Genomic DNA, 22,018 nt, shown 5'->3' with positions numbered 1-22,018 from the left:
AGGGACGGAAGGTTGCCAACGTTGACTTCGAAATCGTAGGAGTAGGCACTGCAGCCGCAGACACAGGCACCCCCAGCGACGAAGGTTCAGGAAGATCAGACACCAGGACAGCAAAACTATTTGTTGTTTGTATCCGCTCCGGGCCTCTCGTTAGGAGTGTAGACTGCTTTGCGGGAGTCCACTGTCTTCTTCAATTGTCATTGATTGTCTTGCTCCTCTTGTTGTGCTCCTTCAACTCCGCTATCAGATGGGGGAGCTCTGGGCAACACCGGCCAGTTGGATAACAACAAACAACAAGGCAGAGATGCATCCAACAAGCGCAAACTCCGTCCAGGCACCTGGGTAAAAAAGGTAAACATTCCATTCTGCATTTTCCCCAGTTTCTTACGTAGGCTGTCGACCTGTGTGATCAAGGAAGCCACCTCAAGCCTATAATCCTCAGCAAGGAAACAATTGAATCTCTGACTGATCCGGTTTGTCCCGAAACAAAGCATAGTAGATACAGCTCCTACAGCGATAGAACCATTCATTTATTTCTCCAGACAAAGAGGGCTCCATTGCAAAACTCATCTGGTACCAACTTATTTAGCTTGAAGGCTAGCAGCTAAGCATCTCTGTCAAGCAGGCTTCAACGTGTCTGTTAAGCGGGATTCTGGGACAAAAAATAGCATTCCTGGCTCAATCTAGCCTAGCTAGGCTCAATCTAGCCTAGCTAGGCTCAAGTCTCGCACCGAACTGCGCATGTGCAGGCCGTCAAATCAAAGGCACTCTTTCGATATAAAGTTGTTTTTGACTAAATTGAAAACGTGTCAGTTTGTCACTTTCATGAGGTTGGAGTAATAACATATTCAACTACTTTAGACATTGGCTATAATCTAGGTTGTGCCTTTAATTTTGAACTTCTCTCATTGACTTCTCAAACCCCAGGCCTGGTCTGTTTGATCTGTTTCGCAAGGGTTCCCGGAATCCTCGCAATGTTGCGCCTCTGGGTTTAGAAACTTTGTGAAAAGAACATGTAGCCAACCATTGATCGCGTTTCCATGCATCAACCAATTTTTGCGTGATACCTTATCATTGTATCATCAAGTTAGATATTCACTTTTGTTTATTATCTATTTCACTTGCTTTGGCAATGTAAGCATATCATTCCCATCCAATAAAGCCCCTTAAATTGGATTGCTTTAACTATTTTGCACATTGTTACAACACTGTATAGACATAATATGACATTTGAAATGTCTTTATTCTTTTGGAACTTGTGTTAGTAATCATTTCTGTTCACTTTTTATTGGAGGAGCAGGAGAACGTAAACATATGTTTCCCATGCCAATAAAGCCCCTTGCATTGAATTGAATGCTATAACATATGATGTGGTTAGCTGATACTGAAAATGCCTTTCCAGATGTTGTAAGATCTGGCATCCGTCAGCAACACCAGAGGAACGCTTCCGTTGCATGTACAGAGTATACGTCATTCATGTGCGACGGTGAAACGCCCCTACCCAGAAGTAGAAGATGGACGTCGAACGGATGTTGGCATTGCGACTGGCATAGCTCTCAATTAGATTACAGTGCAAGTTTACTCCAAACACGCTGTTAATATAAAGCAAAAACAAACTTCTGTTACTGAATTTTGACAGACCATTTTCATTCATCATCGTCAGTGTCTTTGGTCAACTAGCTAGCTGATGTTAGCTTGCTTGGTAGCTAACAGTAACGTTAGCTTATTTTTTTCGGGTTTAGCTAGTGAGCTAAACTTGTCAAGAAATTACATTATTCATTGGCATAGTGAACGGTACCTTGTTGGATTTACTTACAGCGAAATAGTTATCTTTCACGTTTGAACTATTAACTAGTCTCAGGCGGCCTTTGCAGTCGGCGCAAGCTGGCCAGCGCAGTAACGTTAGCTACTGTAGTTAGCTAGCTATGGCTTCCAGGCGAGGAAATTGTAACAGCGGCATGGATTCTCCGTTGAATAGCAATAGCACAGCCGGTGGTGCTAATCGTAAACAAAGTATAATCAACGCACCAAACCGAGCTGGGACTGAGTCTTGTGATCGTAAAGTAGAGAAAGCTGAGTATGCGCACCAAGCATGCCAGGGCAACATGACTATATCCTCACTCAAGACACGGTTAGCCCCGACCATTCGAACCACGTTATCCGCTGCTGTGGATACCCTCTTGGGCGAGGTAGTACTTGTGCTCAACGAGACCCAACAAGAGCTGGTTAACAAGGAGCAGGAGAACGAAAGGCTCAAAGTGGAATTGAGGACGTTGCAGGAATGTCTTAGCAGCGCCCAAAAGTTAATTGACCAGTTGCAAATTCCTTTCCCTGGTGCACAGACCATGGGTCAGTCAGTTTTCGCCCCCTCTCTCACATCTATTGGCTCTATGAACACAAGTATGGACAGGGACCGCCAGAGCCACCGTAATGTCAATGGCGCAGACGGGCGGTGTGTTTCCGGAGTCGACCTAGAGATGAGTGGCTCTCTCAGTGAGTCTCTGCATGGGTACGACTCCAGGGAGGACTATAAAATGTGTCAGCTCTCTATCCAACCAGACGGTTCTGTGACCAACCATTCTATGGACTCTTATGCTGCCAACACACCTAACATCTGCTCTGACCACAGCCGGCCAGGTAAATTATTCCTATTTGTCATAAGGCAGTCCTATGTAGATATAACAATTTAGAATATCACTTCCTACACTATATATACAAAGAAGTATGTGGACACCCATTCAAATCAGTCGATTCGGCTATTTCAGCCACACCCGTTGCGGACAGGTGTATAAAATCGAGCACACATCCATGCAGTCTCCATAGACAAACGGGCAGTAGAATGGCCTTACTGAAGAGCTCAGTGACTTGCAACATGGCACCGTCATAGGATGCCATCTTTCCATCAAGACAGCCCTGCTAGAGCTGCCCCAGTCAACTGTAAGTGCTGTTATTGTGAAGTGGAAACGTCTAGGAGCAACAACGGCTCAACCACGAAGTGGTAGGCCACACAAGCTCACAGAATGGGGTCGCTGAAGCGCATATTTCGTAAAAATCATCAGGCCTCGGTTGCAACACTATCGCGTTCCAAACTGCCTCTGGAAGCAACGTCAGCACAAGAACTGTTCGTCGGGAGCTTCATGGAATGGGCTTCTATGGCTGAGCAGCTGCACACAAGCCTAAGATCACCATGCGCAATGCCAAGCGTTGGCTAGAGAGGTATACAGCTTTTGGACTCTGGAGCAGTGGAAACGTGTTCTCTGGAGTGATGAATCACACTTCGTATTCTGGCAGTCCAACAGACCAATCTGGGTTTGGGGGATGCCAGGAGAATGATACCTGCCCCAATCCCTAGTGCCAACTGTAATCTTTGGTGGAGGAGGAATGGTCTGGGGCTGGTTTCAGTGGTTTGGGCTTGGCCCCTTAGATCCAGTGAAGGGAAATCTTAACCATATGACATTCTAGATGCTTCTGTGCTTCCAACTTTATGGCAACAGTTTGGGAAGGCCTTTTTCTGTTTCACCACAACGATGCCCTTGTGCACAATTTTATTTTTATTTGACCTTTATTTAACTAGGCAAGTCAGTTAAGAACAAATTCTTATTTTCAATGATGGCCTAGGAACAGTGGGTTAACTGCCTGTTCAGGGGCAGAAGGACAGATTTGTACCTTGTCAGCTCGGGGATTTGAACTTGCAACCTTTCGGTTACTAGTCCAACACACTAACCCTGTCGCCCACAAAGGGAGGTCCATACAGAAATGGTTTGTCAAGATCGGTGTGGAAGAACTTGACTGGCCTGCACAGAGCCCTGACCTCAACCCAATCGAACACCTTTAGGATGAATTGAAACGCTGACTGCGAGCCAGGCCTAATCGTCCAACATCAGTGCCCAACCTCACTAGTACTCTTATGGCTGAATGGAAGCAAGTCCCCACAGCAATGTTCTAACATCTATTGGAAAGCCTTCCCAGAAGAGGGTAGGCTGTTATCGCAGCAAAAGGGGGACAAACTCCATATTAATGCCCATGATTTTTCACGAGCTGCTGTCCACATACATTTTCTCATGTATGTGTTGTGGTTAATGCCATTCATTTGGAATGATTTGAAACATTTGAATATCTGTGTGCTTACAGCCCTTTCTGTTATTTTGTACTAAACAGATGAGAGGAGGCAGCAGCAGGGGACACGAGCAGGAGGAACAAGATTTGAGATCAAAGAAGAGCAGGGGCCTGGTACAAGTTCAGGTCCAGAGCAGGCTTGCAGGAGAGGGCCAGGGCCGAGGAGCGCCGGGGGTGCTGGCGGCAGTGAGCAGACGGCCCAGAATGTGGGTGATCTGGGATATATCCATGTGGTGGAGCAGGAGGGGTCATTGCGCTCTGGCAGCTACTCTCTTCGACACCCAAAACCCACGAGGCCACGTACTGCCACTGGTGGTCCGACTCAGGGTGGACTGGCAGGACAGAAAGTGGTGCTGAGGTCTCCTGGAACAGTGGGAAGGGACAGCATATCCCCAGGGAGGGCGGGAGAGACAGCAGGACCATCCACCTCTCCAGGAGATCCAGATGCAGATCGGCCCCACCACTGTCTAGAGTGTGGGAAGACCTTCCGCCTCATCTCCAGCCTGAAGAAGCACATCCGCATCCACACAGGAGAGAAGCCCTACCCGTGTGGGGTGTGTGGCCGCCGCTTCCGTGAGTCAGGGGCCCTGAAAACCCATCTTCGCATTCACACAGGCGAGAAGCCCTACTCCTGCTCTGAATGTCCTAAAATCTTCCGCCATTTAGACGGCCTGCGCAAGCACCAGCGCACCCACACGGGTGACAAGCCCTATGTGTGTGCCATCTGTGGCAAGCGTCTGAGCCGACTGCAGCACCTGAAGCACCACCAGCGCATCCATACTGGAGAGAAGCCCTGCATCTGCCCCTTCTGCAACCGCACCTTCAAGGAGCCAGCGGCGCTGCGCAAGCATGTCCGCACTCACCGTGAGGAGTCTGGCAACATGGAGGCAGGCCTGGGAGAGGAGCCGGACCCAGACGCCCTGGACAACATCAACAGCCTCCATCCTGCTGCCCCCTCCCCTCAGATGAGGTTTGATGAGTGGGGAGCTGAAGGGGACGATGTGGACTGTGTGTAGGATGGCCACATCCTTCTGCCTAGTGCATTAGGTATATGACAGTATAGAGTCTTCCTATTCCATTACTGTTCTGTGTGAGGAAGTCTACAATTCCATCCCTGAGAAACAGGCTATCTACATCCTTAGTATTGTCACTTGACCAGGGTAGCCTATTCATTTCAGAGACACTTCATGTGCCTGTCTGACCCCCTGACATATACTTTAGTGCATTATAATCTTAGAAATGTGAAAGTAGTTTATAGAATATGAAATGTACCCATGTCTCATGTCCCCCTTCACTCATGCAACTCCACAAACTACCTGGTGTGTATCATCATTGTCTGCTGGAGATACTCATCCTTTAAGGTGCTCGTCATGTGTATTTTCATATGGAATGGAGTTATATGCAACCATGTCCAAAGACCATTTTATAGAATTGTAACAATAGTTAGTTTGCTACTATTAATGCCACCACCATGGTGACATTAAACGGAGACTCAGCGATGTGACGTTACCATGAACAGCAGTGCAATAACTTCAGAAAGAGCGCAAGGCCTTGTTAGCAGTGGTGGGGGAAAAGTACCCAATTGTAACCGTAAACATACCTTAACAGACAATGACTCAAGTGAATGTCACCCAGTAAAATACTGGAGTAAAAGTCTAAAAGTATTTGGATTTAAATATACTTAAGTATCAACAGTAAATGTAATTGCTAAAATATACTTACGTATCAATTGTAAAAGTATAAATTGTCAAATTCCGTATATTAAGCAAACCAGATGTCACCATTTTCATGTTCTATTAATTTATGGATTGCCAGGGGAACGCTCCAACACTCAGACATAATTTACAAATGAATAATTTGTGTTTAGTGAGTCCGCCAGGTCAGAGGCAGTAGAGATGACCAGGGATGTTCTCCCTGGTCCATTTTCCTGTTCTGCTAAGCATTCAAAATGTAACGAGTACTTTTGGGTGTCAGGGAAAATGTATGGAGTAAAAAAAATACATTATTTTCTTTAGGACTGTAGTGAAGTAGAAGTGGTCCAGAATATGAATAGTAAAGTACAGCTACCCAACAAAAACCTACTTAAGTTTTACTTAAAATGATTTTTACCTAAGTACTTTGCACCACTGCTTGTTAGAACCCACCCACACAGATATACTGATAAACAGCTGCATATATTTGTACCAGCCAGGAGTGTGATAGCTGTGTGGTAATGCTGCCCAGATTAGCTTCTTCCTACTCTCTTCGTCAGAAGTCGATATTTATAGTCACGTCATATTGCTGAATGTACTTTTAACGATTAATGCCACCATGAAATGTAAATATGTAATCACTTGCAATTGTTCTAATTCTTCCTGTTATTGATCGGCCCATTCAGAGAGGAAATGGAAACCATCTCTATCTGAGGGAGTGTTTGTCTGATGTTTGTCTGATTAGAACAGAGCACATTTAGTTTCAGCCTTTTAGCTGTCAATCTCTGTCCCAGTGTATTATCCTTGTAAACTGGTCCATCTGCAATTATGGAAAATGTCCATTACTAATTTAAATCCCCTCTAAATAGGTTGACAATACTGAGAATATACAGTAGCAGTCAAAAGTTTGGACACACCTATTCATTCAAGGGTTTTTCTATATTTTTACTATTTTCTACATTGTAGAATAATAGTGAAGACAAACTATGAAATAACACAGGGAATCATGTAGTAACCAAAAAAGTGTTAAACAAATCAAAATATATTTTATTTTAGATTTTTTGAAGTAGCCACCCTTTGTCTTGATGACAGCATTGCACACTCTTGGCATTCTCTCAACCATCCAGGTAGTGACCTGGAATGCATTTCAATTAACATTTCTAGGGAGTTTTTCCTAGCCACCGTGCTTCTACACCTGCATTGCTTGCTGTTTGGGGTTTTAGGCTGGGTTTCTGTACAGCACTTTGAGATATCAGCTGATGTACGAAGGGCTATATAAATACATTTGATTTGATTTAGGTGTGCCTTGTTTAAAGTTAATTTGTGGAATTTCTATCCTTCTGAATGCATTTGAGCCACTCAGTTGTGTTGTGACAAGGTAGGGGTGGTATACAAAAGACAGCCCTATTTGGTAAAAGACCAAGTCCATATTATGGCAATAACAGCTCAAATAAGCAAAGAGAAATGACAGTCCATCATTACTTTGACTGACCTTCATGTCTTAATCTGGAAAATTTCAAGAACTTTGAAAGTTTCTTCAAGTGCAGTCGCAAAAACCATCAAGCACTAAAATGAAACTGGCTCTCATGGGGACCGCCACAGGAAAGGAAGACCCAGAGTTACCTCTGCTGCAGAGGATAAGTTCAATAGAGTTACCAGCCTCAGGAATTGCAGCCCAAATGCTTCAGAGTTCAAGTAACAGACACATCTCAACATCAACTGTTCAGAGGAGGCATTTATGGTTTAATTGCTGCACAGAAACAACTACTAAAGGACACCAATAATAGGAAGAGACTTGCTTGGGCCAAGAAACACAAGCAAAGGACAGAGTCCAAATTTGCGATTTTTGGTTCCAACTGCCATGTCTTTTGTGAGACGTGGAGTAGGTGAACGGATGATCTCCGCATGTGTGGTTCCCACCGTGAAGCATGGAGATGGTGTGTGGGTGCTTTGCTGGTGACACTGTTTGTGATTTATTTAGAATTCAAGGCACACCTAACCAGCATGGCTACCACAGCATTCTGCAGCAGTCCCACTAAGCGCAAACCAAATGGGATAATCATTTGTTTTTCAACAGGACAATGACCCAACACACCTCCAGGCTGTGTAAGTGCTATTTGACCAAGAAGGGGAGTGATGATCACCAGACCTCAACCCAATTGAGATGGTTTGGGATGAGTTGGACCGCAGCGTGAAGGAAAGCAGCCAACAAGTGCTCAGCATATGTGGGAACTCTTTCAAGACTGTTGGAAAAGCATTCCAGGATAATCTGGTTGATAGAATGCCAAGAGTGTGCAAAGCTGTCATCAAGGCAAAGGGTGGCTACTTTGAAGAATATAAAATAAATGTAGTTTTGTTTAACACTTTTTTGGTTACTTTGTGATTCTATATGTGTTATTTCATAGTTTTGATGTCTTCACTATTATTCTACAATGTAGAAAATAGTAAAAATAAAGAAAAACCCTTGAATGTGTAGGTGTGTCCAAACTTTCGACTGGTACTATACTTTCAAATGCACAGCTGGAGGTACATCCATCATACGTAGTGGGTTCTCTGCACCCAAGGCAACAGGGTCATGTACTGCATTCAGTGGTTATTTTTGCACGTCAATTTTTAACAAAATGTCAAATTTTAAAGAACAGGATTTTGCTATGACCTGTCCTGTGTTTAAAATGTATTTTTGACCCATGATGCATCGTTACTTTGTCTTAATGTTATACTATACTTATTAAAGGGCCTTTGTTCATATTGTGTTCTCTTAGTTATGCTTATTATTGTGCAGTGTATTCAGTACCCTTGACTTCGTCCATATTTTGTTATGTTACAGCCTTATTCTAAAATGGTTTGAAATTGGGGGGGTTTCTCATCAATCTACATACAATACCCCTTAATGAGCTATTTTCAAGGTCTTTCCAGAGATTTTAGATCGGAAAGACTCAAGGACATTCAGAGCCTTGTCCCGAAGCAGCACCTGCGTTGTCTTGGCTGTGTGCTTAGGGATGTTGTCCTGTTGGAAGGTGAACCTTCACTGCAGTCTGATGTCTTGAGTGCTCTGGAGCAGGTTTTCATCAAACATCTCTCTGTATTTTGCTCTGTTCATCTTTCCCTCTCCTGACTAATCTCCCTGACCCTGAAAAACATCCCCACAGCATGATGCTGCCACCACCATGCATCACCGTAGTGATGGTGCCAGGTTTCTTCCAGACGTGATGCTTGGCATTCAGGTCAAAGAGTGCAATCTTAGTTTTCTCAGACCAGAAAATCTTGTTTCTCATGGTCTGAGAGTCCTTTAGGTGCCTTTTGGCAAACTCCAAGCGGGCTGTCATGTGCCTTTTACTGAGGAGTAGCTTCCATCTGGCCACTCTATCGTAAAGGCCTGATTGGTGGAGTGCTGCAGAGATGGTTGTCCTTTTGGAAGGTTCTCTCCTCTCCATAGAGGAACTCTGGAGCTCTGTCAGCGTGACCATTGAGTTTTTGGTGACCTCCCTGACCGAGGCCCTTCTTCCCTGATTGCTCACTTTTGCCAGGCAGACAGCTCTAGGAAGAGTCTTGGTGGTGCCAAACTTCTTCCATTTAAGAATGATGGAGGCCATTGTGTTCTTCGGGACCTTCAATGCTGCAGAAATGTTTAGGTACCGTTCCCCAGATCTGTGCCTCGACACAGTCTTGTCTCGGAGCTCTACGGACAATTCCTTCGACATCGGGGCTAGGTTTTTGCTCTGACATGCACGGTCAACTGCACTTTATGTAATCAATAGTGCTATATTTCTTGATCTTGCTATGAGGGCTTGAGCTTGCACTATTTTTCACAAGGTTTATGAGGCTTAGTGGCAGTACAATTTCAAGTCAACAGTGGAGTGCAGGCATATTAAATGTAAGATGTTCTTGGTTGAGGCGGAGTTGAAAACAGTGTCCTCACAGTGTCCTCTGTGGTCAGACTGGTGTTGTGGCTGGCGGCCCTGTGCTTTTGATTCACACTCAATTTCTAGCCATGCAACCAGAGTAGTGACCCTGCTTCCTTCCGTGACGGATATGGCCCTGCGGACACCCTCACCCAAAGACCACTCACAAACAATGACACACACAGCCACCCTGGATTAATTATAATGACAGCCTTGTGTAAATGCGCACAGAAAAACAGACACCCATTCCCAATTCTTTCCACAGGGCCCTCGTCATAAATGTTGATGACATGCTAGTAGACTAAATCACAGGATATGACTGGAGACGCACCATATTTAACAATCAGGCTCATGGAAAACCAGTAGCATACAAAGGTTAGATAAATAGGACAACCCTGCCAACCACAGCCAAACACTTCCATCCCTTGTCAAACTTGCGCACAGCAGTCTCCTTGTTTGCCCAGTCCCACTGAAATGTGAGGGCTGATCTCTGTGATGTCTAGGCCCACAGCCTCCACCCTTCCCTGGCCCTGTGGTCTCACTGTCTGTCCCACTGGTACCACTGACCCAGTCTGGTGGGGTTCTGGCTTTCACAGTTATCCCACGTGACGATTGTCTTGATATGGAAGATGAATATGTGTTACTACTTGGTTTGTAAGTAATAACTATTGAGTTTACAAAGGGGGCAATTTCACACAATTTCGCAACAGAAGTAACTGGAATCCCTTTGTCCCCTCTGCGACTATAGAAATTAGGCAGTGATGTAGCCCCCCCCTCCCCCTTTTCTATTGCTGTGACTCCCTGACATCCTGTCATGTGGATGAGTGGCAGTCAGTGATCAAACCTTTGATAGCTCTGTGTGCTCGGTGGTGCCCCGAGTGTGTATTTCCAACTCTCCATTTCTCATCCGTTTAGTCTGAGTACCTCTCTCCTGTTCTAATGTTAAAAGCTGGACTGGGCTCTTGACTCAGTTGTGTGTTTTGTTGGGGTGTGAGTGAAGGTGCTTGAGTAGGTGTTTTTGTGTGTTACAGCTCCACTGGGTTCTATTTTTGTGCTCTCCTGTGAGTTTAAAAAAAAATTATTGTGAGTTTGCATGTGAATGTTTTGTGCAAGTGTGTCTTGGCAAGGCATGTCGCTGTGAGGGGGAGAAGCGGAGGCAGAGAAATGTGAGAGCAGCCTGTGAACTCTCTCCAGGCCCAATGCAGTCATTTCCTTAGCGACTGAAAGCAAACATTCTTACTTTTTGGAGAGGAAGTGACTCAACCCCTCTCCCCAACTCTTACTTTCTCCTCCTGGCCAATCACATGACCCAACCGGATGATATTCCTGACCCCAACTGTACATTATTAACTGATTGTGAAGGTCAACCTATCATCATGGTGTGTGGTCTGTAAAAGGCACTGAATGGTCAATCCGAGGTCTGCATTGGCTGTGCAGCATTTACAGTGATATGGCTTCTGGAGAAGTCAGGGCATTCATATTTCTTGTGCTTCGAGAGCAGTGCAGAGCTGTTGTGGAGGAAGTTGTCAAGGAAGTGAGTTTGTGTTTATATAGGACCTCTCGCCCTCACCTACCGTCAACCAATCATGTAAATGTGGAGCTATACGGAGCCCTCTCCATTGTTACAAAATTTGAGAGGCACACTGCGATGTGATACAGAGCTCAATTTGGCCTCTGCATGCTTCTGGAGTCTCCGCAATTGTGTCACACCATCTATACAGTGCCTCCGACCACATTTTCAGATCAAGCATAAATTGCTCTGTTGTTACTTCATACTTTAAAAAAAGTTGTACTTTTTTTTTTAACCCTTTTTCTCCCCAATTTCATGGTATCCAATTGTTTAGTAGCTACTATCTGAAAGTCATGCGTCCTCCGATACACAACCCAACCAAGCCACACTGCTTCTTAACACAGCACACATCCAACCTGGAAGCCAGCCACACCAATGTGTCGGAGGAAACACCGTATACCTGGCAACCTTGGTTAGCACGCACTGCGCCCAGCCCGCCACAGGATGCTGACCTTCTAGGCAGAGTTCCTCTGTCCAGTGTCTGTGTTCTTTTACCTATCGTAATCTTTTCTTTTTATTGGCCAGTCTGAGATATGGCTTTTTTTTGCAAAACTTCCTAGAAGGCCAGCATCCTCTTCACTGTTGATGTTGAGACTGGTGTTTTGCGGTTTTCAGCTACAATAGTCATTTACAACATTAACAATGTCTACACTGTATTTCTGATCAATTTGATGTTATTTTATTAGACAAAAAAATGTGCTTTTCTTTCAAAAACAAAGACATTTCTAAGTGACTCCAAACTTTGGAACGGTAGTGTATGTACCAATATTGGTCATCCATTTTTCATTTGTCCAGATATGAGATAGGCCTAAATTATGAGGGCTAATTATTCATGTTTTTTTGGGGAAACCGTTTTCTCAACAGGCACCTCTTTTCATCCCACAACTGTAACTGTAAACTAGATTTTTGTGAATGAGGAGCTGCTAGCTGTTGGCAGTTCAGTCTGTTTTGATAAGGAGGTGTTTTCCAGAGCGACTCGTACAGTTGTGCGGTTATCTTTCGCTGGATGGGAGGATAGGGGGCGTTAGAGAAATGACCAACATGCCTGGCCTGTTGCCAGCCCTCTCTGGAGATGATTGGCTCCCTCTCCCTCTCTCCTCCCCTTCTTTCCTAAACCCAGATACGCACACGCCAACCATCCAAGCAACATCAGGGAGAAAAGAGAGCGAGAAAGCGGGTAGGAAAAGGGGAAAGTTATCTCGGTAACTTTTGGGTTGTTAACGGCGTCCTGTATTTTAGCAACAAAAAAGGCATATACTTTACTGTTCTGAATGAATAATTGTTATATGCAGGGTGACTGAAATGAGCTGTTTTGAAAGGAAAGGAAGGAAGAAGTACACCACTGGAGTTTTCTCCATACTTTTGTCGTTGTATGAGGCACCTTTATAATCAACATTTTGGATTATCTACGGAAGTTAGTCGGCTGTTTTCAGGGTTCGATTGAAAGGATTACCGACTCCATTGGTGGTTTGGTCCGGGATAAACAGTCTTTAGGAGCATTGCATTTTGCCACCGTGAATGCCCTCATCTCTTCGTGCACGGCAGTGAAGGATGCCAGGATGCCTTCTCTGATCATTTCCCATCTGCTCGTCATCTGGCTGGGAGTCCAGAGGCTGGCCTGGTGCGCAGAGCGCGCATCCACCCGGGAGCGCTTCAAAGTGGTCATCGCCCCTCTCATCTGCAAGAGAATTTGTTTGAAAGGCCAGTGCCAGGACACCTGTGAGCAGGGCAACAATACCACACTGATAGGCGAGAACGGACAGTCAGCGGATACTCTCACAGGTCCTGGATTCAGAGTGGGTGAGTGGTTGGTTTGATGCCCATTTTGGCGACATATTTCTGAACAATATCAGTCCTACTAGGGAAGAAATTGCACATAGGCCCCTAGGCCTAAATCATCAAAATCAAAAGAAACAATTACATCTCAGTGGAAACTTTATTACCTTGCATTTCTCAGACATGGCTCATTGGCATATTTCAGCTTTGCCCCTCCTCTAACCACATCATCACATTGTCTGGCTGGCATGTGTTAAGTCTATCTGCACAGTATCAGATAAACTGTGGTAAGGCATGGAGCCTTATACTAGTTTACACTCTTGAGGCTACACTGGAGTTGACTCTCCTCTCCCACTGCCCTGTAAAGGAGGTGGCCAGTAACAGGTCAGTCACTCACAACACACTCACAATCAGGGGCGTAGGAGCTACTCTGACATTGGTGGGGACACATTTTGCTTCTGGGTTCCCCTGATTTAAAAAAATTAATAAAAACTGGTTTTAAGTGCTAATTTATAGTAACTTTTGAGAAGATTATACAGACAAATCTTATTAACTTACAAATAGGCACATTTACAAGTCTAAGAGGGACCTTGCATAGGGGCACTTACTCTGGTACAGTCCAATTAGTCTTGGGGCCATGGCCATTCATACTGCACTGAATACCAGTGTGACTGTTAACGGGGACATATTCAATTCAACAAACATTGTGTACTCTTTTTCTGCTACTGTATGATTTTCCTAGTATGTCAGGTTGTTACTACTGCTGCTCTACATACGGTATAGTTTGAACCATAACATAATATTTTAAATGCATAATACAGTTATTCAACTGTAATAATAACCAGCAACATACACAGTTGACTGTTATTTTTTTTCTTTAAAGGTACAAATGAAATGTCAAACTGAAATGAATCAATATCTCCACTCAATTATCAAAAATAAAATATCATGGTTGCCTCTCTCCTGCACAAAGTTACAGGGATCCTTTCGATTTTGGCAATGAGACCATTTATCTACTTCCCTAGAGTCAGATAAACCTGTGCATACCATTTTTATGTCTCTGCGTGCCAGTGGAGGCTCATCAGGGGAGGAAGTGGAGGACCATCTGCCTCAGTGAATTTCATAAAAAATGTAAATAGTGAAACATTAAAAAAGTTATCCTTTTTAGATAAAACTATACTAAATATATTCACGTCACCAAATAATTTATTAAAACACTGTTTTACAACGAAGGTCTCAACAGCACTCTCTGGGGTAGCAACATGAACAAGCCATAAGACAGCTAGTTTATGTCCTTCTCTGGGTACATTGACTTCAATACAAAACCTAGGAGGCTCATGGTTCTCAATAGTGGAACAGTTTTGAGCAAATTAATTTCTTGAAAAATAAAGGAAAAGCAAGAAAGAGTGAGCCATCTATATTTCGTTGTATTTTTTTCACTTTCACATACTTAGCTAGCAAATGCAGCTAGCTAGTTTAGCCTACTCAAACACACAGCTCAAACAGAGAGGGATGCCATGTTAGCTAGCTGGCTATAGCTATCCAAAGGAAGTCTTCCAAGTCAAGGTAAGCTTGGGGTTTTATTAATTTATTGCTACCGAGCCCACCGTTGTAACTGCTAAAGTGTTTGCTGTACTCTGTACTGCATGATTTTAGCGAGTTTACTAATGCATTAGTTCTAGTAGCTATGTTGACTATGATGTTAGCTAATATGGTGACACAACAATGTAGGCTGTGTGTAGCAGTTAGCGATTATGGTATGAAGGTTTGGCTTGGAATGTTTTTTTTGCCTAGTCTCGGACAGCTGTTGTGTTGTGCAATGAAGTCCACAAGCGAAGGGAAAAGGTGAGAGGAGGAGAGTGCATAGATGTTAGAAGGAATTATACAATGAGCAAAGTGATCATGCTGTTCGTATGTGGCTGCTATGAAACTGAACTGTGTTTGCGGCCAGGTGATCAGTGATTCATTACGGCGATTCTGTTGAAAAACATTTCTTAAATGAATGCAAACGAAACAGGAATAAACATACCTGAATTTGTCTAATAGAATCTCTCCTTTGCAACTGTTTGGAGTGGACTAATGATTGCACCCTAGATCAGCTAGATGCAGGCAAGAGTGTGCAAGGCGGTATTGAATGTGTCACTTTCTGTCACCGTGTTTACTATTTTTCTCTCGATTTGTGCACCTACATTGTAAACTTTCATTCATAGGCTAGGTTGTAGCAACCTCATGATGTGTATAGGGAAAATTTGAGTATCATGTAGTAGCCTAAACCTAGTGATGTTACATTGAGCTGGGTGAATGGAATATGAATGACAGTCATCCAATATGCTGTAATAGAAATAAGGCCATGCTCATTAAAAAAAATCACCCTGTCTCATTTTAAAGGGCAGTTTGAAGGAAGTTTCTAACTAGTGTCCTTTGGGTGGTGGACCATTCTTGATACACACGGGAAACTGTTGACCGTGTGAAACCCAGCAACATTGCAGTTCTTGACACAAACTTGTTCGCCTGGCACCTGCTACCATACCCTGTTCAAAGGCACTTACAATTTTTGTCTTGTCCATTCACCCTCTGAATGGTACACATACACAATTAATGTCTCAATTGTCTCAAGGCTTAACAAGTATTCTTTAACCTGTCTCCTGCCCTTTACCAACGCTGTTTGAAGTTGATTTAACCTTTTACGACTAGGGGGCAGTATTTTAATTTTTGGATAAAAAACGTTCCCGTTTCAAACAAGATATTTTGTCACGAAAAGATGCTCAACTATGCATATAATTGACAGCTTTGGATAGAAAACACTCAGACGTTTCCAAAACTGCAAAGATATTGTCTGTGAGTGCAACAGAACGGATGTTACAGGCGAAACCCAGATAAAAATCCAATCAGGAAGTGCCGCATTTTTTGAAACCGCCTCATGTGACATCAATAAGGGACCATAGCCTTTACCTGGATTCACCTGGTCAGTCTATGTCATGGAAAGAGCATTATGTTTTGTATACACAGTGTAAATGATCATTCAGATTGATTCACAGTTCGCAGTATGACAGATCATCAGTCTATGAACGTTATGGCCTTGGAGTGGCACTTCTAACTATCTTACCTGTTGGTTTGAGAGAGCACTGTTATTATTTGCCCAGCTTTTCATTAGTCATGATTAGGGGGTATCTCTTTCTGTGATGAGGGGTGTCCCTTTCTGTGTTGATCCGTATGGGGCCCAAGGTTATTTTAGGTTGACTACACCCCAACCCCACAATTAAGGCAGACTACTAATGCGAACAGGACCCCAAAATAAACTGCAGTGGTAAAACTAAACGAAGACACTGATTCAGTCACTATGAAAGCTACATTTATGCAAATACAGCAGAGGTCATCCTTGAAGTGTTGGCTGTGGGGCATCGTGGTCAAGAGGGTTAGAGCAATATTCACATTCACTTATGCCCACACATTTCCTATACATTTACACAATGCTTTTATTTAAGAAAAATACAACTAATGACTGTAATTTCCATTGACCCTGTCATGGTGGTTTCAAACAGATTTTGTTTTGGAAATATTGTAGTGAAATGTGAAGTTGCTAAGCTTTTTCTCCCACCAGCCCTTCATTACAGAACTACAGCGTATTTGTAAATTACAAAAAGGGGTTTTGTCATAATAAGCTATATTTTTCTGCACTGTAAATTAATTGTTCAAAACAACATCAGAATGGCCCTGCATTTATTCTCCAGTTGTAATTACAGTACAATACTGGATTATTCATTTGGTGTCATCTGAATCTTTGGTCCAGAGAATCAAACAGGTACTATAAGCTGCATTTATCCAGGCTTTTGTCCAGTTGTGTGGGTTTGTCTGGCTGGGGCTACAGAGGGCAACCTAAGGCAGCGTAACTTTTGGCAAAGGTGTGTGTGGACTGTGCACTCAATGGACATGCAGAATTTATCTTTAGCATGTTGCAATGGCCGCTGGTCAATGACAACAACAACGCTTTTCAATATCTGAGTGGTTGTGACTTCAGCACCACAGCGAAACTGAGGCCTAGACTGAGCAAACCTGCAAGAACCTTGCCGTGATGCAGTTTGCTTCCAAATGCAGTCATTTTCTGCCTAATGATTCAAGATTGCCTTTCTTAAAAGAACAATGTTGTTCAAGCTGTTGTAGAACATGATGAAAAAAAGGATACATAAAGCTTTGTGAGTTTCAGGTAAGTCTATTAAGCCTCAGTCTACCGGGCTGGTTTTGTCTATTACTATATTTTACAGTAATTACATTTCCATCCTAGGTTCTGAGAGTTCATTTGAAGTAAATGTCCAGTGAAAATCTCACTTTTAAAATGTCATATTCTGTTAACTTACCCGTACCCAAATAAGGTTGTTGACTTGTCCTATACTCATATTTGTGTCCAAAGCATAAATCGTAGGGGGAAAAAAACTTGCTTGCTATTTCCTCATAATCATGGCTGAACTGGCCAATCAGTGGTCTACTCGCATGAATATTTTCAATGACTGGCATACGCCCAAACCATTCTGTTGTTGGGGTACGCCCACACCATTCCAACACAGAAAAGCTGCTTTTTAACATACTAAAATGGACATTGCAGTCAAAAACGTGATTTTCCTTTTGGCCCAGATAATAACATCACAATCTGATCTACTTTGAAGGGGTAAGCGGGGTAGACTCGAGTCTAGATGATTCTATCCGCCAATCAGGGCTGTGTATGTAAATATATACACATTTTTTTTATCAACACGCCCACTCGATCAGACTGAGCATTTCAATGGCAAAAGGCGGCTCGGGAAATAAATGCTAAAATATATATTTGAAGTGATTTTCATGAAATAAACACACACAGTGATTTATTAGACATAGAGTGATGATTTAAAAAGACGGCATGGGGGCTTTAATAAAAAAAGATGGAAGGAAAACTATTTCATTTATATTGTAATTAATTATAGGTAACATTTCATAGAAATATGGAAACACTGTATACTTACTTTAAAGATTTGTAATAGATTCTGACATGGTTAATGCAAAAAAAACCTGGTAAATGAGAATTGACACAAATCAGTCAACCTCAACTCCAGCAGTGAAATGATATAGGTGACCCTTTTCCATGCTCATTCTGTGCTCATTCTCTTCACATTTCTCTTATGCTACTGTCAGAAGTGTATGGCACAGGTCTCCTAATATATCATATTAAGGAATCCCAGTGGTGTGGGGAGTCCAGCAGGGTCAGAGAAGGATTAGTTACTGCTTACTCAAAATGAATAACGTAAGCTGATTACTTTTGGATGACTTTAACTTGCAACCTAAACCAGTCATTGTCATGAATTTGAAGTTTGACAACTATGCAATTGTTGTTATTATGTTAATATAAAATAGGGTTCCAAAATTTTCAGATTTTTTCATTCAATAGAGATGCATTTGTCTACACCTTTTTTCGGCGTAAATATCACATATCACATAATTCATTTGGGGCTAATTCACCACCTGAGTAAGTGGTTAACTAGATCGCTAACTCTTAAGTATAGCCTAATATTACTGATAGTTGATATCTAACAGTACATTTAACGTATAGGCCTATGCACCCACCTTGAATGGCCGACGTGAGTGTCCTTTGTTCAATAATAAACACAATTCAGACCAGAAAACTGGGACCCATTTATCTTCAACAGTAACAACACTGGTTGCTTTCAATACAGGGTTTTACCGCAATTACATGTTGAATTATTGCGCAATCAAAAAGCATTTTACAAAGGAGAGAGAGAGCGTGAAACTGCACTGCTTCAAAGCAGGAACTCTGTAGTCCAGAACAGGGTTTCACAAACTCAGAATGGCAGTATTGCCAGAGAATAGTTAATGAAGTAGCTAAATAAACAATAAACATAGTTATATTTTTATGCATTTTTTTCTTGTCATACTCAAATAACATACTGTATCAGAGATGTATCCCATAATAATATCAGATATGGCATGTGCTGTGTATGTTGACATACTTTTACACGTTTCATTTCCAGCAGGTTCTATAGATTAAAAGAGTCAGTCAGCGGTTGATCTTTGAATCAGGCTCGTATTGTTCTGTGTTATGTCTCCTCCACACAGTCATAGAGGTTGAGCTGGGTTGTGCAGGTCAGTGAAGCAGCACTGTATGACCAAAGAGGCTGAGAATGGGAATCCAGTGAGGTTACTGATAGATACTCCTCCCACTGCCCCCTCCCACCCTCCCTGCAGTATTTATCTACAGTAGCTCTGAATCTGGGTTTTCCTGCTCACAGCTCTGTTTGGGTGAGGGACGCTGGACGCTGCCTTTCTTCTCCTCAAAGGTTGCTACCACACAGGCATTCCATCCATCAATCTCAGTTGCCTGGTAGCTGTTGCTCCCCATCTCAACTAGACCTGTTTCTTCTCTCCCTACCCAGTCGTTCTCCCTCTGCATCCTTAACCAGACCTGCTGTGCTCAGCCCAGTCACTCTCCCTCTGTATCCTTAACCAGACCTGCTGTGCTCAGCCCAGTCACTCTCCCTCTGTATCCTTAACCAGACCTACCCAGCTCAGCCCAGTCACTCTCCCTTTGTATCCTTAACCAGACCTGCTGTGCTCAGCCCAATCACTCTCCCTCTGTATCCTTAACCAGACCTGCCCAGCTCAGCCCAGTCACTCTCCCTCTGTATCCTTAACCAGACCTGCCCAGCTCAGCCCAGTCACTCTCCCTCTGTATCCTTAACCAGACCTGCCCGGCTCAGCCCAGTCACTCTCCCTCTATGTCCTTAACCAGACCTGCCCAGCTCAGCCCAGTCACTCTCCCTCTGTATTCTTAACCAGACCTGCCCAGCTCAGCCCAGTCACTCTCCCTCTGTATCCTTAACCAGACCTGCCCAGCTCAGCCCAGTCACTCTCCCTCTGTGTCCTTAACCAGACCTGCTGTGCTCAGCCCAGTCACTCTCCCTCTGTATCCTTAACCAGGCCTGCTGTGCTCAGCCCAGTCACTCTCCCTCTGTATCCTTAACCAGACCTGCCCAGCTCAGCCCAGTCACTCTCCCTCTGTATCCTTAACCAGACCTGCCCAGCTCAGCCCAGTCACTCTCCCTCTGTATCGTTAACCAGACCTGGTGTGCTCAGCCCAGTCACTCTCCCTCTGTATCCTTAACCAGACCTGGTGTTCTCAGCCCAGTCACTCTCCCTCTGTATCCTTAACCAGACCTGCCCAGCTCAGCCCAGTCACTCTCCCTCTGTATCCTTAACCAGACCTGGTGTGCTCAGCCCAGTCACTCTCCCTCTGTATCCTTAACCAGACCTGCTGTGCTTAGCCCAGTCACTCTCCCTCTGTATCCTTAACCAGACCTGCTGTGCTCAGCCCAGTCACTCTCCCTCTGTATCCTTAACCAGACCTGCTGTGCTCAGCCTAGTCACTCTCCCTCTGTGTCCTTAACCAGACCTGCTGTGCTCAGCCTAGTCACTCTCCCTCTGTGTCCTTAACCAGACCTGCTGTGCTCAGTCTAGTCATTCTCCCTCTGTGTCCTTAACCAGACCTGCTGTGTTCAGCCTAGTCACTCTCCCTCTGTATCCTTAACCAGACCTGCTGTGCTCAGCCCAGTCACTCTCCCTCTGTATCCTTAACCAGACCTGCCCAGCTCAGCCCAGTCACTCTCCCTCTGTATCCTTAACCAGACCTGGTGTTCTCAGCCCAGTCACTCTCCCTCTGTGTCCTTAACCAGACCTGCCCAGCTCAGCCCAGTCACTCTGTAACCATCTGTATCCTAAACCAGACTTCCTGCTTCATTCAGCCCATTCCACAGGAGGTTGGTGGCACCTTAATGGAGAAGGAAGGACTGGTGGTAATGTCTGGAGCGGAATAGGTGGAATGATTTCCATGTCTTTGATGCCATTCCATTTACCCTGTTCCGGCTGTTATTATGAGCCGTCCTCCCCTCAGCAGCCTCCTGTGGCCCAGTCACTCTGGCTCTGTTTCTTTGTAGATCTTTCCATATCGTAAACTCAGGTTTCCTCCAGAACTTTGATATGCTGGGTAGTGCTGGACCTAAACAATATTCCCGTCCTTACTATTAAGGCTGAGCTGACCTCTGTATCTATAGAATGTCCTATATCACTCCCCCTGTATTGCGTGCCTAAAGGTTCCTCTCTCTCCATCCGTGACACAGGATGAAGGTCATGTGAGGATGTGAAATGGCCAATGTGGTCATGCACAAAATATGACTTCAATGGGTCATTCAATACCAATCATGTATTTAATTCTGAATGCTCAGCTTCTGTCCCACATTTTATTGCAGTGATTTATTTAGGTTTTCCCTGGGTATGGGTCAGAGGTAAAGGTCAGAGGTCCATGGGAGAAAGAAAGGTCAAAGGGAAATCAGCAGAACAAGCAGAACTGGACCAGCCCAAGGCTAGCTGTCCGTGTTTAGAGACACACTTTATTTTCCCTCTGAGAGCCCTCTACTCTTCCCCACACTCACTCACTTCCTCCTCTGATGCCAAGTTATGGGTGCAGGGCTATTCCCATTCTGTCACTGGCTCTATTCAAGTCAACACTTTGGCGCAGGTTGAGAAAAAAGTAGCAAATTGTTTTTGGCAGCTGAAGCTCCAAAAACAAGCACTAATTAGAGGTAATTTCTTAAGTGACGAGGGAACACAGTGTGTGTGTCATGGAGGAGGCTATCTCGCATTTGAGGGAAATATAGGAGCTAGCTCAAAACAACATCCCCATCTTTATCCCGCTTCCCTCCCATTTGCTTAGTGAGGGGCAGAAAAGGAGCAGTTATTTAACGCTGGCCAATGGAATGTGAGACTGTGTGACTGCACCCTGCCAAACCTCTAAAGCTGCACAGCCATTAGCCAGGGTAAATACAGAATCACAGTGCTGCTGCCAGGCCAGGGGGAGAGGGCCCTAAGACACCCCAGCCACTACAGCTCCCCTGAGGGGTGTGCCACCACACTGCAGCCGGGCC

At 44.1% G+C, this 22,018-nt stretch overlaps 2 protein-coding genes across 5 annotated transcripts in view; both read left to right on the top strand.

The window, feature by feature from the left end:
• The first annotated feature begins 1,478 nt into the window (after positions 1-1,478).
• On the top strand, positions 1,479-6,818 carry si:ch1073-224n8.1 (zinc finger protein 587). Its single transcript, XM_021591275.2, has 2 exons — positions 1,479-2,637; positions 4,159-6,818. The coding sequence occupies exons 1-2, from the start codon at positions 1,926-1,928 to the stop codon at positions 5,130-5,132; spliced, it is 1,686 nt and encodes a 561-aa protein (XP_021446950.1). The 5' UTR covers positions 1,479-1,925; the 3' UTR covers positions 5,133-6,818.
• Positions 6,819-12,385: 5,567 nt separating this feature from the next.
• The window catches only part of LOC110510013 (latent-transforming growth factor beta-binding protein 3), a 46,978-nt gene continuing 37,345 nt past the window's right edge, over positions 12,386-22,018 (top strand). For all 4 annotated transcript variants that reach the window (XM_036967648.1, XM_036967650.1, XM_036967649.1 and 1 more), the window contains exon 1: positions 12,386-13,079. In XM_036967648.1, coding sequence (XP_036823543.1) covers positions 12,839-13,079 — 241 coding nt within the window. In that variant the 5' untranslated portion in view covers positions 12,386-12,838. The remainder of the gene's footprint in view (positions 13,080-22,018) is intronic.

Source organism: Oncorhynchus mykiss, chromosome Y (genome assembly GCF_013265735.2).
Source record: "Oncorhynchus mykiss isolate Arlee chromosome Y, USDA_OmykA_1.1, whole genome shotgun sequence".
NCBI classification, from domain to species: Eukaryota; Metazoa; Chordata; class Actinopteri; order Salmoniformes; family Salmonidae; genus Oncorhynchus; species Oncorhynchus mykiss.
The sequence above is the reverse complement of the archived record's forward strand: the minus strand, read 5'-3'. Positions and strand labels throughout refer to the sequence as shown.

Excerpts from the sequence above, each read along its gene's own strand:
- si:ch1073-224n8.1 (XM_021591275.2), top strand. The coding sequence starts at position 1,926 with ATGGCTTCCAGGCGAGGAAATTGTAACAGCGGCATGGATTCTCCGTTG. Across the intron at positions 2,638-4,158 it reads CTCTGACCACAGCCGGCCAG|ATGAGAGGAGGCAGCAGCAG; the intron begins GTAAATTATTCC and ends TGTACTAAACAG.